Below are 14,040 nucleotides of genomic sequence, written 5' to 3'. Positions count from 1 at the left end.
CTGCGAGGACTCAGCACCCAGCGAAGACGCTGCTCTGACCGGCCATCCACGAAGGGCGGCCTCACAATCCTCCTGACCAAATCCTTTCTGAGAATAGCCCCTGCCCCCCACTCTTGAGCAATACTTGTTTGTGTACTTGTTCTAAGGAGCAGCTGACACAGGACTGATAGGACAGAGGGCCAATAGTTGCCTAGACGTCCCCAAGGCTGGACTATCTCTTCCAATCAGAGGGAGGAGAGGTGGGACGGGCCAGGCCGGCCAGGGAAGCTGAACAGCTTCTTGGTTTGACTTGTCTTCCATGTCGTGTGTGGCAAAAATAATGTCCCACACCGCGGGTCATGTTTCGTGCCTCATTTAACAGATTCGTAGAAATAGCTAGACATCACGATTTACAGCCTTGGTAGGTCACTAAGGCTGGAGGCAGCACGTTCAGTTTTCAGGTTACCTTATTTTGTCCACAATTATGGTCATTTCCTATTATGGAAAAGGGAAGAGGGTCGAGTTATTTTAAAACTGACACCATCTGGCTTTCTAGAATAATAGTCTGGTAGTTTAAAGGCACCATGAGATTCCTGGAGAAAACATTTAATAAATTTAAAGATGTGTTCTTGCTTTCCTACTTTATGTGGATTATTTTAAGAAAACAGTATTGTTATTCCTTAAAAAATACATCATACTATGCTTATATTAACAAGATTAAAATAATTCATGAATAATATTACCACTCTGAAAATTATTCACTACATCAGACTTCTATGAAACTGCAGTCCGAGGGCACATGAAATTTTTCTAAGCTACTTCTTTATCTATAGGTTAATGTAAGTTAATAAACTTTATATATATATATTACAAATATGCTATTCTTACATGGAGATTATGTGTATGAGACACCTTTATCTGCCTACAGCCTTGGATGATTTTCTGAGAAACATACAGGGAGATGTGGTCAGATCAAGCGGGAATTCAAGGTTAGGGGAGGACTTTAGCAGTCACTGTAAACGTGGACGTCAGTACTTGAAAGCCACAGTGATCCTGTCCCGTCAGCAGCACAGCCCTTGAAATCTATCCCTCTGTGGCTGTGAACCCAAGGTCTGGGGTAATTCGGTAAAGCTTTATGGATGCCTAAGGGACTGGAGAAATATGAAACTCTCCTTCCCTTCCCCCAACCTCCATATGCCAGATAATTGATTTTTTTTTTCCTTCTTGCATTTGGAACAACTGTCCAGCAAGAGAACGAAAAGTCCATTTCTTACAAAATAGCCATTAAGCCAAGAAAGCAGGTCACCGGTCAATACTTAGTAAAAAAAAAAAAACACAACAAAAAAACTCAAGAAAAGAAAGCAGCACAGTCCATGCTCCTCTTCTTCTTCTTCTTTTTTTTTTTTTTTTTTTTAGTTTTATTGATTTATTTTAGAGAAAGAGTGGAGTGGGGAGCAGACTCTCAATCAGAGACTCTCAAGCAGAACCCCTGCTCCCAGGGGAGCCAGACACTGATCTCACGACCAGGAGATCATGAAAGGAGCCAAAGTCAAGAGTCCCCTGGCCAACCAACTGACCACCCAGGAGCCCCCGAGGGTTTTTTAAGACTCCAACCCTGTGGCACCTGGGTGGCTCAGGTCATGATGTCAGGGTCCTGGGATCGAGCCCCGCATCGGGCTCTCTGTTCAGCGCGGAGCCTGCTTCCCCGCCCCCCCCACCTCCTCCTGCCTCTCTGCCTACCTGGGATCTCTGTCAAATAAATAGACTCTTTAAAAAAAAAAGAGAGAGAGAGACTTCAACCCTGACCACTTTGTTTGGCAGAAGAAAGGTACGTAACAGGCGCTTTTTTTTTTTTCTCCAATTTTCAGAGAATAAACACAAAACACTCAAGACAGCCCCCGTGGAACTGAGGCCTTCCTCTGCGACTCCGGACACCGGACAGAATGTCCCAACGCGGCGGCCTCGGGGCTGTGCAAGGTGAAGAACGCGACCACGCGGGGAGGACCGCGGCCGGAGGTGGCCCGCGGACACCGCTGTCGGCCGCGGGAGAACGAGCCGCAGCTGACTCCGCGGCTCCGGCAGGGGCACCCCGAGGGGCCCGCTGTTACCGCCCCGAGGACGACATTTCGGACGGTGCGGGTGTGGCGTGCGCGGACACCCCGCCGGCGGCCCCATGCGTGCGGCCTGCGGACCCGGGCGGCGCTCCCCAGCGCGGCGGTCCCAAAGCGGCGCGGCGGCCGAGGGACGCGCACGGTCCCCCGCGCACACGGCCCCTCCCACGCTGCCGCGCGCTCGCCCGCGACCCCCAGGCTCCGGAGGGCTGTGAGCCGGGGCCGCCCAGGAGCCGCTGCCCACACGCACGACGGCGACAGGGGCGCGATCCGGACGAGCGAACCGCAGCCCCCGGACCCGCGGCGGGAGCGCGCGACAACGGTGCTTTCGGGCTGAGCGTTCTCGGCGTCGGCACACGGAGCGGGCGCACGAGTGACGCGGAGTCCGCCAAAGCAGCCGGGCCACGCGGGACTTCGGCGCGGGAACCGGGGAGCCCGCAGCCCATGCTCCCGCGGGCGGCTCCCGGACCTGGGCGCCGGTCTCGCGGCCCCCGCGCCTGCGCACCGTGGACTCCTCGCTGCGCATGTGCGCGGCCCCGCTTCCGCCACGCCCGCCATGGTGGCGGAGGCAGCCGGCCTTGGCCCCGCCCCTCGGGACGCCGCGCCGGTCACCTGACGCGGCTGCGGACTGAAGAGACACAAGGGAAGTCGCTGTCGCCACAGTTGGGTCTTCTCTCGCCGCCGCCTGCAGTCTGCAGCCCCCGGGACCCTCCGCCCCACTGCCTCCGCCTCGCCGCCCGCGCCATGCCGTCGGAGAAGACCTTCAAGCAGCGCCGCACCTTCGGTGGGTACCGCCGCGGGGTGGGGCGCGCGGGCCGAAGGGGGGCTGAGGCGGCAGCCGGGGCGGCCGGGGTCGGCGACGGCCGGGGTGGGGGCCGACGGCGGGCTGAGCGGGGGACGGGGCTGGATGTGGGGCTGAGCGGGCAGGGACCCGGGAGGGGCGGATGTCGGGGACCCAAGGTGGGAGGGGATGGCGGCGGCCGTGCCGGGGGCAGAGGCAGGACTGAGCAGGGCCGAGGGCCGGCGGCCGACGGCGTGGTGCGGCCGGCTGGGAGCGTCGGGGTTGGCGGAGTGCTGAGGGGGCCGGGGCCGGGGCCGGAGGAGGCCCGAGGGGCCGAGGGGGCCGGAGGCTGGGCGGGGCCGGACCCTGGGAGCCCCCTCCCTCCGGCGGCCGCGTCCCGGGGCGAGGGCGGCCGTCCATCCGCTCCGGGCCGGGGCCGGGGGCCGATGGGGGGCCGGAGCTGTCGGACCGGGCGAGCTCCCCGGCGGCCGAGTCGCGGGCGAATCCGGGGAGCCCGCCCCCCGCTCCCGTCCTCCCCGGGCCGATCTCGGGCGAGGGCGGCTGTCGGTTCCGGGTTGGGGTCGGGGCCGGGGGGCCGGGCCTGCGCGGTGGAGCCTACGGAGTCCCCCCCCACACACAGCGGCCGTGTCCCTGGCGACCCCAGGAAGCTCTCCCCCCACACCCCGGGCGGGGTCTTGGGTGCGAGCGGCGGTCCGTCCGCTGCGGGTCGGGGCCGGGGGCCTGAGCGCGGTGGACGCTGGTAGCCACCCCCCCTCACCCCGACCGTGTCCCGGCCGACCGCGGCGGTCCGTCCAGGTGGTGGCGGTCAGGGCCAGTGCGCGGCCCCCTCCCCGGCCGGTCACCGCCGAGGTCTCTCCAGGACGCGCCGCAGCCGAGCTGCTGAATCACCTTTTTGGCCCCCTGCGGCCGTGGCCCGATTGTTTGTTGGGCTCTCGCGTCAGCCCTGCAGCCCTAGGGCTCGCTGGCCCTCGGGAGGCGCAGACCCTCGTGGCAAGGGTGCCCGTGGGGGCGGCCGCCGCAGGCCTTGCTGCGCCGGGTCGTGTGGAGGGAGGACACTAGCGTGCAGCTCAGCGGCCGTGGTCGCACGTGGCGGCCGACAGGCGGGCGCTGGTTGCTTGAGAAGAGGGGTGTGCGCTGGTGGCCGGAGCGGGAGCGGCGCCCCCACCCCTGCACCCTCTTGGGTAGGCCGGGTGTGGCGCGGCAGGAGAGCCGGCTTGTGCCTTTCTGGCCTGCCCGGTCCGCCCTCCGCGGCGGGGGCTCGAGACCCACGGGAGCTTCCCAGCCGCGGGTGAGACCGAAAGTCACGTTATCACGTATTTCCAAGTGCCCGGGGTGCCGGGCAGCAGGAGAATCCTGGGCCCACAGCCTGCCGGCCCCACCCGCGGCGTGCGGTCGGGTGTTCACGCCCCCAGGGGACCCGGTCCCCGTTTCGTTCGCTAGCCCGAGGTCTGCGAAAGCTGGGCGTCCGCAGCGTGGACGTGGGTGTGGACCTGCGGCGGGCGGCCACGGAGGGCTCGTCCGCAGAGCCCCGGCTGCGCCTCAGCCCCTCAGGGTGTGTCGTTTGGCAACTCCGGCGTGTGCGTTGCTGCTGATCTGCCGATCTGCCGAGGTGACCTCTCTGAACTCGGTATTGTTTGGGTCGGTGCAGCCCTGAGAGCCGCCTCGGAAGCACGTTTCCTCTTGGGTCTGGCTTCGTCCCCACTGACTCTTACACGTTAACGCTCACTGAGGGGCGCCTGGCTGGCCCAGTGGACGGAGCATGTGACTTGACCTTGGGTTGTGAGTTCTGGCCCCAGGTTGGGCATGGAACTTACTTAAAAAAGTAGAAGTTAACTGGGGACGTTGGTGTGGGAAAGATGGTTATTTTCTCATGATTGAAATATAGTTACTTTCCTTTAGCTTAGAGTATTTTTAGGTTTTTCTAGAAAAATATCTGAAGAGTCGCTGGTAAGAGTAAGAAAAGTGAGACTAACGTATTCTAATTCACCGGGAACCCGTGGCCCTGAGGGTAAACCAGGAGTGCCCCCATTTCTTCCCATTAGCTCATCTTACTACACTGTTCGTGGGCTTGCCCCTTAGTTCACCTTTGCTCCTCCCCCACTTTTTTTTTTTAAAGATTGTTTTTGTTTATTTCATGGTGAGAGAACACAAGCAGGGGGAGCCGTGGAGGGAGAGGGAGCCCCATGTGCCTCTCGGTCTCTGACCCTGAGATCATGACCTGAGCGGAAGGCAGACGCTTAAGCAACTGAGCCACTGGGGCACCCCCCTTCCCCCCTTGAAAAAGATCTCTTTGATAGTCATTTTGCAGAGGATCAAATATCATTTAATGGGTACTGCCTTTCCGTGCTCCCGTGCTGACCATTTTCACTGATTTGCAGCCCAATAAACGAGGGAAATCAATTCTTCGGAGAGAACCTCTTCAGCAGAACCTAAGAGCGGCCCCACTTAGCTGGAGCGATTCTTTCTCTCTTCCAAGCTAAAGAGTTCAGGTTTACCCAGACTCGAATATATTTCTGCTGATTCTGCTAGGATTGAGAGGGTGGAAGTGGGCCTCGGGGCTCACCCAAAACAGCCCCTTTTTGTAGAACTGGGTGGGGCCCAGAGAGGTGAAGATCACGGTCCATCTAGCTGCAGATGTCTGGACCTGCACGTCCTCTCCTGCCGGGCCCTCTCCCAGCCTCCCGTAGGTGGCCGTCATTTCCAGGGCACGAGATGGCCAACACGAAGTCCGGAGGCGTAGCGTGTGTCTGCAGGTGTGTGGAGAATTTCGTGAACTCCCAGATTGTGTTAGAGCAAATAATTCTGGATTTGGTCTGCCCACATGGAGTAATGCGCTTCAGCTTCTGGATCGCCCCAGTTTACTTAATGACACTTCTCTGCTGTGGTTTAGTGGTGGGCAGGTTTAAGCTTCTCCGTTACTATCAAAAAAGTTAGCATGTCTTGGGGGAAGTTTATATGTTGGTCTAAAATAAGTAGCTTAGGGGTGCCTGGGTGGCTCAGCGGGTTAAGCCTCTGCCTTCAGCTCAGGTCATGATCTCAGGGGTCCTGGGATCGAGGCCCGCATCAGGCTCTCTGCTCAGCAGGGAGCCTGCTTCCTTTCTCTTTCCCTGCCTGCCCCTCTGCCTGCTTGTGATCTCTGTCTGTCAAATAAATAAATAAAATCTTAAAAAAAAAAAAAAAACTTTTTGGAGGGGGTGGGCATTGAGCAAAACTCTTTTTTTTTTTTTCTTTTTAAGGTTTTATTTATCAGAGAGAGAGATCACAAGCAGGGGGAGCAGGAGGGTCCCCGCTAAGCAAGGAGCCTGCTGTGGGACTCAATCCCAGGGTCCTGGGATCGTGACCTGAGTGGAAGGCAGGCACTTAAATGACTGAGCCACCCAGGCATCCCTGAGCAAAACTATTTAAAAGTCCAATAGGGCATTGTTCCCCACCCCCATCTCTTTTGGGCAGTCTCTTTTCCAGTAAGCACGGTATCATTGGAAAGCGGGAAATCACAAGAGAAAACCACGTTGAAGAGCGTATGTTTCATCTGAGATTCCTATACCAACTTAAACTTCGGAAGGTTCACAAAAATTGACAGGCTGTTGGAGTCACGAGAGGAAAGATTGGCAGCGCCACACGCTGTTAATCTGTTCATTTGCCGTTTACATTTGGCTGCAAGCCTGGGGTCCAAACCCTTGAAACCAGTTCTGTACTCTTGGTCTTGTGTCTTACACCCGCGAGGGCTGTGTAATTGCATGTTGGTTTACACGGAAATGGCAGCTTGTGCCAGGTACGAAGTGCCAGTGTGTGGTTCCTCGCAGTTCTGGAGAAGATGTCCTTACTGCTCTGCCACAGCTAGGGGTAGCTGAATTTAGATATAGAAACCACCAGTAAAAATGCAGGAAAGAAGCTACACTTTGGCCCTTAATAATGCCTGTGTCTCTTCCTTTTCGTTGCAGAACAAAGAGTAGAAGATGTCCGACTTATCCGAGAGCAGCATCCTACCAAAATCCCAGTAGGTAGTCTCCGGCACCCGTGTTTCAGTCGTTGGTCATGTTCGCAGAGGACAGCACTGCTGAAGTCCTCCAGACCGTGCCGTGGTGTGTGACCGTGGGACAGGTCTCTGCAGAGCTCCTCAGACAAGGAACGCCCGGTGTCCCTTTCGTGACCTAGAATGGAGATGTCTGAACATGCAGTTCCTTCATCTGGTCACATTCTGTGTCCTCCTGAGTCCGAGTCGGCTGCCTTAATGTTACACACAAGTCAGACGTATCCATCTGGGGGGAGGGGGGGAGGGGCTGGCACTGCTCGTGTTTTTTCAGTGGGAGGAAGTGTCCGCTCTGCTAAAGGAGGGGGACTGTGGTGGGAAAACCAGCGGTCGGGACTGAAGTGGGACTGAACTTTCCAGGCTCTGTTTGGGTGCCCCGCAGAGGCCTGTTGTGCTTGGCTGCTTTGCAGAGACAGAGGAGAAACACTGCTCTTCTTGTCCTGTGTGCGTGGCTCAGGTGCTTCCTGCTGTGCCCAGGCAGCAGCGCCTCTACCCCAACCCCTGCGGACAGACGCTAAAACGGTATCTGCTGAGGTGCCAGGTCTGAGAGCAGTGGGTAAGAGGAGCTTCCGGTTTCAGGTGGAGGCTGAGTTCAGGCCTTTTAGGTTCAAGGGTGCTGAGGGATGCTGAGCTCGTTACTAAAACTCTGAAACGGGCTGCCACGTCCTAATCTGTAAGGTGGGAAGAGATTCCCACCCCACACGATATTGGAAAGATCAGCCTAGTTCTGCGTCCACGGTTGTTACCTCCTCGAAATGCCGCAGCCCACTCAGAAAGACACTCGGCTGTTAGAAATTCTGTAGAAACTTTCCCGTTTGGCTTTCTGACGTGTCCTCTCACATGGAACTGTGAGGAAAGAGAGGTCCAGGGCTTAGGGCCGTAAGGTGCACCGAAAGGAGAAGATGGGCCTGCCCAGCGTTTTCCCAGCTGTAGAACTCTGCAGTAAGACACAGTCTCTGTTTGCCTTGGACAGCTTAGAAATTTCAGTCTTTCCTTATATTTGGGGTCAACATAGGGCCTGGGGGTTTTCCTCATTAAGGTTTCCTTCACTTTTCGGTGCCGTTGGAAAAGCCCGGCAGTCTGCCAGGATTTGTTCTGCGTCTGCAGTCTCCTTTGAAACGTGATTATCTGCGAACATGAGCGGCCCTCCTTTCTGCTGGCACTTCAGGGGTTTTGCAGAAATCACAGGCTTGTACTTCCCATGGGTGCTTCTGGCCCCTGAACAGCTTGAGAGGCACTCCTTACTGGGAATAGCACGGCCGGGACGGAGAAGGCAGGGCAGCTCGCTGGCTCTCCAGACCCCGGTCTCCACTCCCCGAGGATGGCTTTTTCTTCTGCGATCTTGTCCGTAGCACTTGACAAGGCACTTTTCAGGTCTAGCCAGATGCCTCACTCGGGACTTAACGTGACTTCTCTCCCAAATTAAAGTTCAGGAAAAAGAAAAAATAAGAACCGAAAAGTCAACCGGTCATTATACCGGGCATTGTTTTCATGGAGTTCCGCGACACTGGAGAGTCAGGGACACCTGAGAGGAGGGAGGTGCCCAAGGCCATGTTGTCCTTTGTCTCAGGGCTGCTGCTCTCCCTTCCTTTAATGAATATGGTCTAAGGTCAGGAGATTCTCTCCTCATTCTGCTTCTGCTCTTCCTGGGCCAGTAATGTAAGATTTCTGTATTGCCTCTGAGCTCTGATGCTGGTCACACCCAGGCAAAAGTAGTCTGTGTAGTCAGTCTCCCTTGCGGCTCCCATGTTCTGAACACACCCCATGGATAACAGCCCTTGGTCTTACCAAGGAAGGGAGCAGCGGTTTGATTTGGCCGTACAGAACCTTCTGTGGGCCCCATAAAGTGGAACAATGTGCAGACGAGTATCTTCCCCTTTCCTAGAGAGACAGGATGTGAAGATTTCTCCTCCTCCTCTCAACTTGTCATTGTTGCGGTGAGGTGGAGAGTTGCTTCACCTGGAGAAGAGTGTCTCTGGTACTCTGTACATGAGGAGGCACCGGCAGTCAACACCCCGGGGCCAGCGTTGATAGTGGCTGAGCAGTAGAAGTTGTTTGTCCTCTGTGGAGAGAAGTCCCGCAAGGGAGCGCATGGATTTGTTTCCCTTCCTGATGCAGAAGTAGTTTTGTTCCCTGCACCGTGCAAGATTCTTGACTCTCAGAACTCATCAAAGAAATACTAGGAGTATTTTGTCAAGATGAAAGGATCTTCAAGCCTCTCTGCACAAAGTTTGTCTCCAGAACCAGCTGATCGTTGTCTCTACTTACCAGATATTTACTCAGGACTTTTCCACATCAGGCGGAGAAACCGTCTCGTGGGAAGGAAACGGGTGGACTGCGGAATCGCGGTCGCTCGCGCTTTGGAGGAGACAGCGGCTCCGCAGTCGACAGAGATCCACGCTGGCTCCTGCCATCTGCTTGTACTGCTCGAACCAGTTAGTGTTTTCATGGCTCCAAATAACCGGGACCACCGAGCGGCTCCTTTCAGCCCCTGCTCCCGTCCCTGGAGGCTCACTTCCCTGTGAGGGTTGGGGGTAAACGATCGCTCTTCGCAGATCGGTGGGGAACTGACATGTGCTGTTTCTGCCTCAAACCCCACTCGGTATGCGCCGGCTCCGACACAGAAGTATCTCCGCTCTTCATTGTTAATGGTTATTTTAAAATCTCTCCTCTGGCTGCTTTTCTAGGTGATCATCGAACGGTACAAGGGTGAGAAGCAGCTTCCTGTCCTGGACAAAACCAAATTCCTTGTCCCCGACCATGTCAACATGAGTGAGCTCATCAAGATCATTAGGTATTTAATCACTGTTTTTCCTGTTTCTTTGGGTGACTGCTTTTCTGTATCAGACTTACAGATACAGCTTCAGTTCTGATTAACATCTCTGCAAGCCTAATAAAACCTAAAGACGTTTCCTTCCTTTCTGAGTTCTTCTCCTACCTGCTGGATCTCCTGTCCCTGATTTTTTTCATCATAACATCTAGTGTAGATGCTTTTTTATTTTTAAGATTTTTATTTATTTGACAGAGATCACAAGTAGGCAGAGCCATGGCAAAGAGAGAGAGGCAGGCCCCCCGCTGAGCAGAGAGCCCGACACGGGGGCTCTGTCCCAGGACCCTGGGATCATGGTCTGAGCCCAAGACAGAGGTGTAACTGCCTGAGCCTCCCAGGCGCCCCCTAGATAAGTTTTTTACGACAAAATTAGTAAAAGACGATGCAGACTTGGTAGAATCGTAATGAATAGTTTGTAAATTATAGTTTGAACTCTTTCTCTCATTGGACACTCGCGGCTGTTCAGAGAGCATACTAAGATAAAGCTGGCCTGGGGGACACGGTAAGGATAGTGTCTGTGTTACCGCTACTACCAGTCACAACGTGATGCTAGAAATGTCCTGTGCTTGTGAGAAGTTGTAGCTACGACAGTCGGTCTGTGGGCATAGGGATTATTTTGCCAGAAGCAGCATTTCCAGAAGCTTTATACTTTGGTATCAAAGGGGGTGCATGATGTTTTTACATTTCCCTTTTGCAAACTGACGCGCTGGTATCTCTTCACGTTGTCTTCTTACAACAGGAGGCGCTTACAGCTCAACGCTAACCAGGCCTTCTTCCTGTTAGTGAACGGACACAGCATGGTGAGTGTGTCCACACCGATTTCTGAAGTGTATGAAAGTGAGAAGGACGAAGATGGATTCCTGTATATGGTCTACGCCTCTCAGGAGACATTTGGAGTGAAATCGTCTGTGTAAGACTAGAAAAATGCATCTGTTCTTGAATTTTTTTAAACCCTTACCCAGGAAAAAAAAAAAAAAGGGATAATAGCAACTGAGGGTTGATGAGATCATCCAGTCACAGATCATCCAAACAGTAGTGTTCCTGCCTAGGAGTTTTAGGAAGTTGTTTTGTACCGCAAGCAGGAAAACTGGGCTCGGTGAGCACATCCAGCTTTGGAAAACTCCATTATTTAACCTAGGCTGTTTTGTTTTCAAATTTAGAAGTTTAAAAATAAAACACTTTGCATTCTAAGTTGCCAATAAAACAGACCTTCACCTTATTTTAATGCTCTTCCCCTATTAGGAGCCTGTACTTAAGCCTTCAGAGACACATTCTTCCCTAGGTTCACAGACCCAGCGGACGCTCTGTGGAGGGTTCCCGTTGAGCGGGGAAAGCCTGGGAGGATCTGTGAGCACGAGTTGTCAAGCCTCCCCCCACCCGCGCCCGCCGTTTGCCATGGTCGTGGGCAAAGAGCAGGGGAAACGGGGCAGGAAAACTGAACCGCGGCTCGGGGTTCCCGCTCCGGGTGCGCGTGCCCGAGCTCGTGCTCTCGCGGCGCCGGCAAACTTTGCCTTTCCAGACGGTGCCAGAAAAGCACCGCTGCTCAGTACGAACCTTGAATCATTGAAGGTTTTGGTCTAGTTTCTCGAAGCGCCCAGAGAAGGAAGGCGCGGCGTTTCTCCCGGCGTGCGGGTCTCTCCGGGGTCCGACCGCCGCCTGCGTCCGTGCGGGGAGCAGCGGTTCTGTCAGTTTCGCCCTTGGGACCGTGCGGGACCCGCGGGACAGACCGGAGCGCCCCGTTCGGACGCACCCTCTGCCTATTGGCCTAAAGCTGTAGGTGGGCCGTGTTGTGCGTTAAGTGCGTGACTCTTACTGAAAAGTTACGTGGGAAGAGTATTTCCGTGCCCTTGTGGGCCGGAGGTCCTCCCCGCCGGACGCATGTCCGCCGCAAACCGCAGCTAAAGGAGCCCTAGCGTCCCTCACAGGCGGGGAGTGTCGGGCGGTGAACTCCGAGGTCAGCGGGAATGACCGGCGCTCGCTGCGGCCCGCACGGGGCTCGCTGCGGCCCGTTCCGTGGGAGGAGCACCGAGCCCGCCGACCGCTTCGGACCGCACCGCGGCGGGTCACGCCTCGGCTTGTGCACCGCGGCGTGCGCCGCGCCCCGCACCCGTCGGTGGACGTCACTTCCTCCGGAGGCGGGGGAAGCCCCAGCCCCGCCTGCGCGCTTGACCCCGAGCGTCCCGCGGCACCGGCTGTCACGGGCCCCGCGGGACACGTGTGCTTTCGCAGTATGTGAGCTCCGCGTCGCCTGTCTTGTTCGATTGTACGCCCCGTTCCAGCTCCCGCCCTTGTAAGTGCTGTGCGACCCGAGATTCCTAGAGGAAGTCCTGCTTTTTAAAAACACGGGTACCTTGCAGGGAGGGGGACTGCTTCCCCTCCTCAGGGGGCGGTCACTGGGCTCTGAACCAAGTACGTTTTTGATGAACTAAGGTGAATAAAGGCAAAACTAAAAACTCCTCAAGCGGTTTAATGGATCAGTGTCCGATGCGTGCAGCGCGGGGTACCGTCCGTGCTGCCCCGCCGGGCGGCGGGGCGGGGACACTCACCTCTGAAGGTCTCTGCTTTGTCCCAGGTACCTGCCTCACCTTGGTCAAGGTGCTGTCACCTGGTCTCGTCTTGGCATAAGTAAATGCTCCTGAGAACTAGAGACGTGGCGCGAAGTGAGCGGACGGATGGGGACCTGGGTGTTTCCCGGGAATAAGCGACGGGAAAACCCGCCACGCCCCGGCGGGGTAAGATACAGACAGACGTCGGCCGAGTGGCCGGCATGGCTCGCTGGAAAAACTGCACGCGTCCGCGGTTGAAGCGGGCACTTCAGCTGTCCGAGGGAGAATGCGGGGGCAAGAGGAGGAAATGTTCTGCGTCCCCGAGTCTGCTGCTCTGGTGTGCGTGGCCCCCACCTTCAGAGGCCTGGCCTGACAAACAGCAAGTCACCGGGGCTGCACGAACACTTCCCTCTGGGTAGCCACAGGCCCGCCAAGAGGCGCTGGGGACCTCCTGGGGGGCCAAAGGCATCAGGTCTCTCCCTCTGGTGTCCGGCAGAGCTCATGAGAACACCAGGGTCCCGCGCCAGCTTCCGCTCAGACCACCGCCACCCAAATCGCGGAGGACGGAGCTGCGAGTGCCAGGACGTGTTCGTACCGCGCGGACCGTGTCTGCAAACATGCCAGAGAAACTTCACATCAACCCGTGCCAGTCTTGAGCTCCTGCGGAACCTCGAGCTAGAACAGCCCACATCAAGGGTTAAGGTTTCTGCTCATAGCAAGGATATCTTTTAAAACCAGGGAAACTTGACAGAGAATGGATTTAAAACCATCTCTCTCTCTTGCCAAGTGGGGAAGGCAGAAAGGGCTGACTCCCTAGTTTGCAGATCAGGAACTGGAGATTTATTTGAAAGGACGTGTGCTTCACAGTCTAGGAGATAAAGACCTAATAAAATGAAACAGCTTTTTTTAATTTTTATTTTCAGTACATTAAATTTACTCATAAAAACATTCTAAAAATGTACAATTTTTCCTTTTTAACAAAGTATAATAAAACATAAAAACTTCAAAAACAATACTTAACATTTACAATTCAAAATCAAATTAGCAGAATATTAAATATTTACAAAACTATATCTTTTAAAAATATTTATAAAGTTACATGCAATTTTGTAGAATTGACATAAAAGAATGGCTCAAAAATGGGAGAATTTTCCTTCATTCCTAAAAAGAAAATCTGTCCAAGATTAGCTGTGAAGATTCTCGAGTACACGAGGTCTCTGGTTTCAGTACCAAAGCCTTCATCTTTGTGCATGTAAGAACTTAATGCATGTGACAGGCTTGTAAAATCCCCGGGACCGACCGACGAGCCACACTGAGCTCCCCTCCCCCAAGAACAGTGTAGTCAAGTTGACCTTTGGCCTCAACCAGCAAGTATGTGGTTTTGCGAGTGTTGGCTGAATCCGTTCAAGAACCTCAGGATTTTGCAAACAGCCTCTTCAGGACCCACGGCTTTAAACGTCCCCTGACTCATTCTTTGGGAGTCATCTGCACGTTGAAAAGGACACCCGCCCGCTCGGGTTCCACAGGCCCATCCATCCTCTGGGAAGGACATGGTTTCCCTTACCATCCTTAAGACTCACAGGTACGCCATCGCTAACCAGTACGTAAAACCAGCAAGGCATCAAAGAACCCACCACAGAAGCAGGAAGAGTACAAAATGACGGAGTGAGGAGGGCGCAGCCCGATTCCACTGGGCCAGTGCTCTCCAGCAACACTGGAGCGAGCCCAGAGCAAGCCCCAGT

At 55.2% G+C, this 14,040-nt stretch overlaps 1 protein-coding gene across 1 annotated transcript; it reads left to right on the top strand.

The window, feature by feature from the left end:
• The first annotated feature begins 2,665 nt into the window (after positions 1 to 2,665).
• On the top strand, positions 2,666 to 10,971 carry MAP1LC3B (microtubule associated protein 1 light chain 3 beta). The gene is made up of 4 exons (XM_032853796.1): positions 2,666 to 2,874; positions 6,834 to 6,889; positions 9,610 to 9,716; positions 10,492 to 10,971. Exons 1-4 carry the CDS (start codon positions 2,835 to 2,837, stop codon positions 10,664 to 10,666), a joined length of 378 nt encoding a protein of 125 aa, XP_032709687.1. The 5' UTR covers positions 2,666 to 2,834; the 3' UTR covers positions 10,667 to 10,971.
• Positions 10,972 to 14,040: the final 3,069 nt, after the last annotated feature.

This window comes from Lontra canadensis, unplaced genomic scaffold (assembly GCF_010015895.1).
Source record: "Lontra canadensis isolate GAN:19392208 unplaced genomic scaffold, GSC_riverotter_1.0 scaffold8, whole genome shotgun sequence".
In the NCBI taxonomy this organism is placed as follows: Eukaryota; Metazoa; Chordata; class Mammalia; order Carnivora; family Mustelidae; genus Lontra; species Lontra canadensis.
This window is presented reverse-complemented; position numbering and strand designations above follow the sequence as displayed.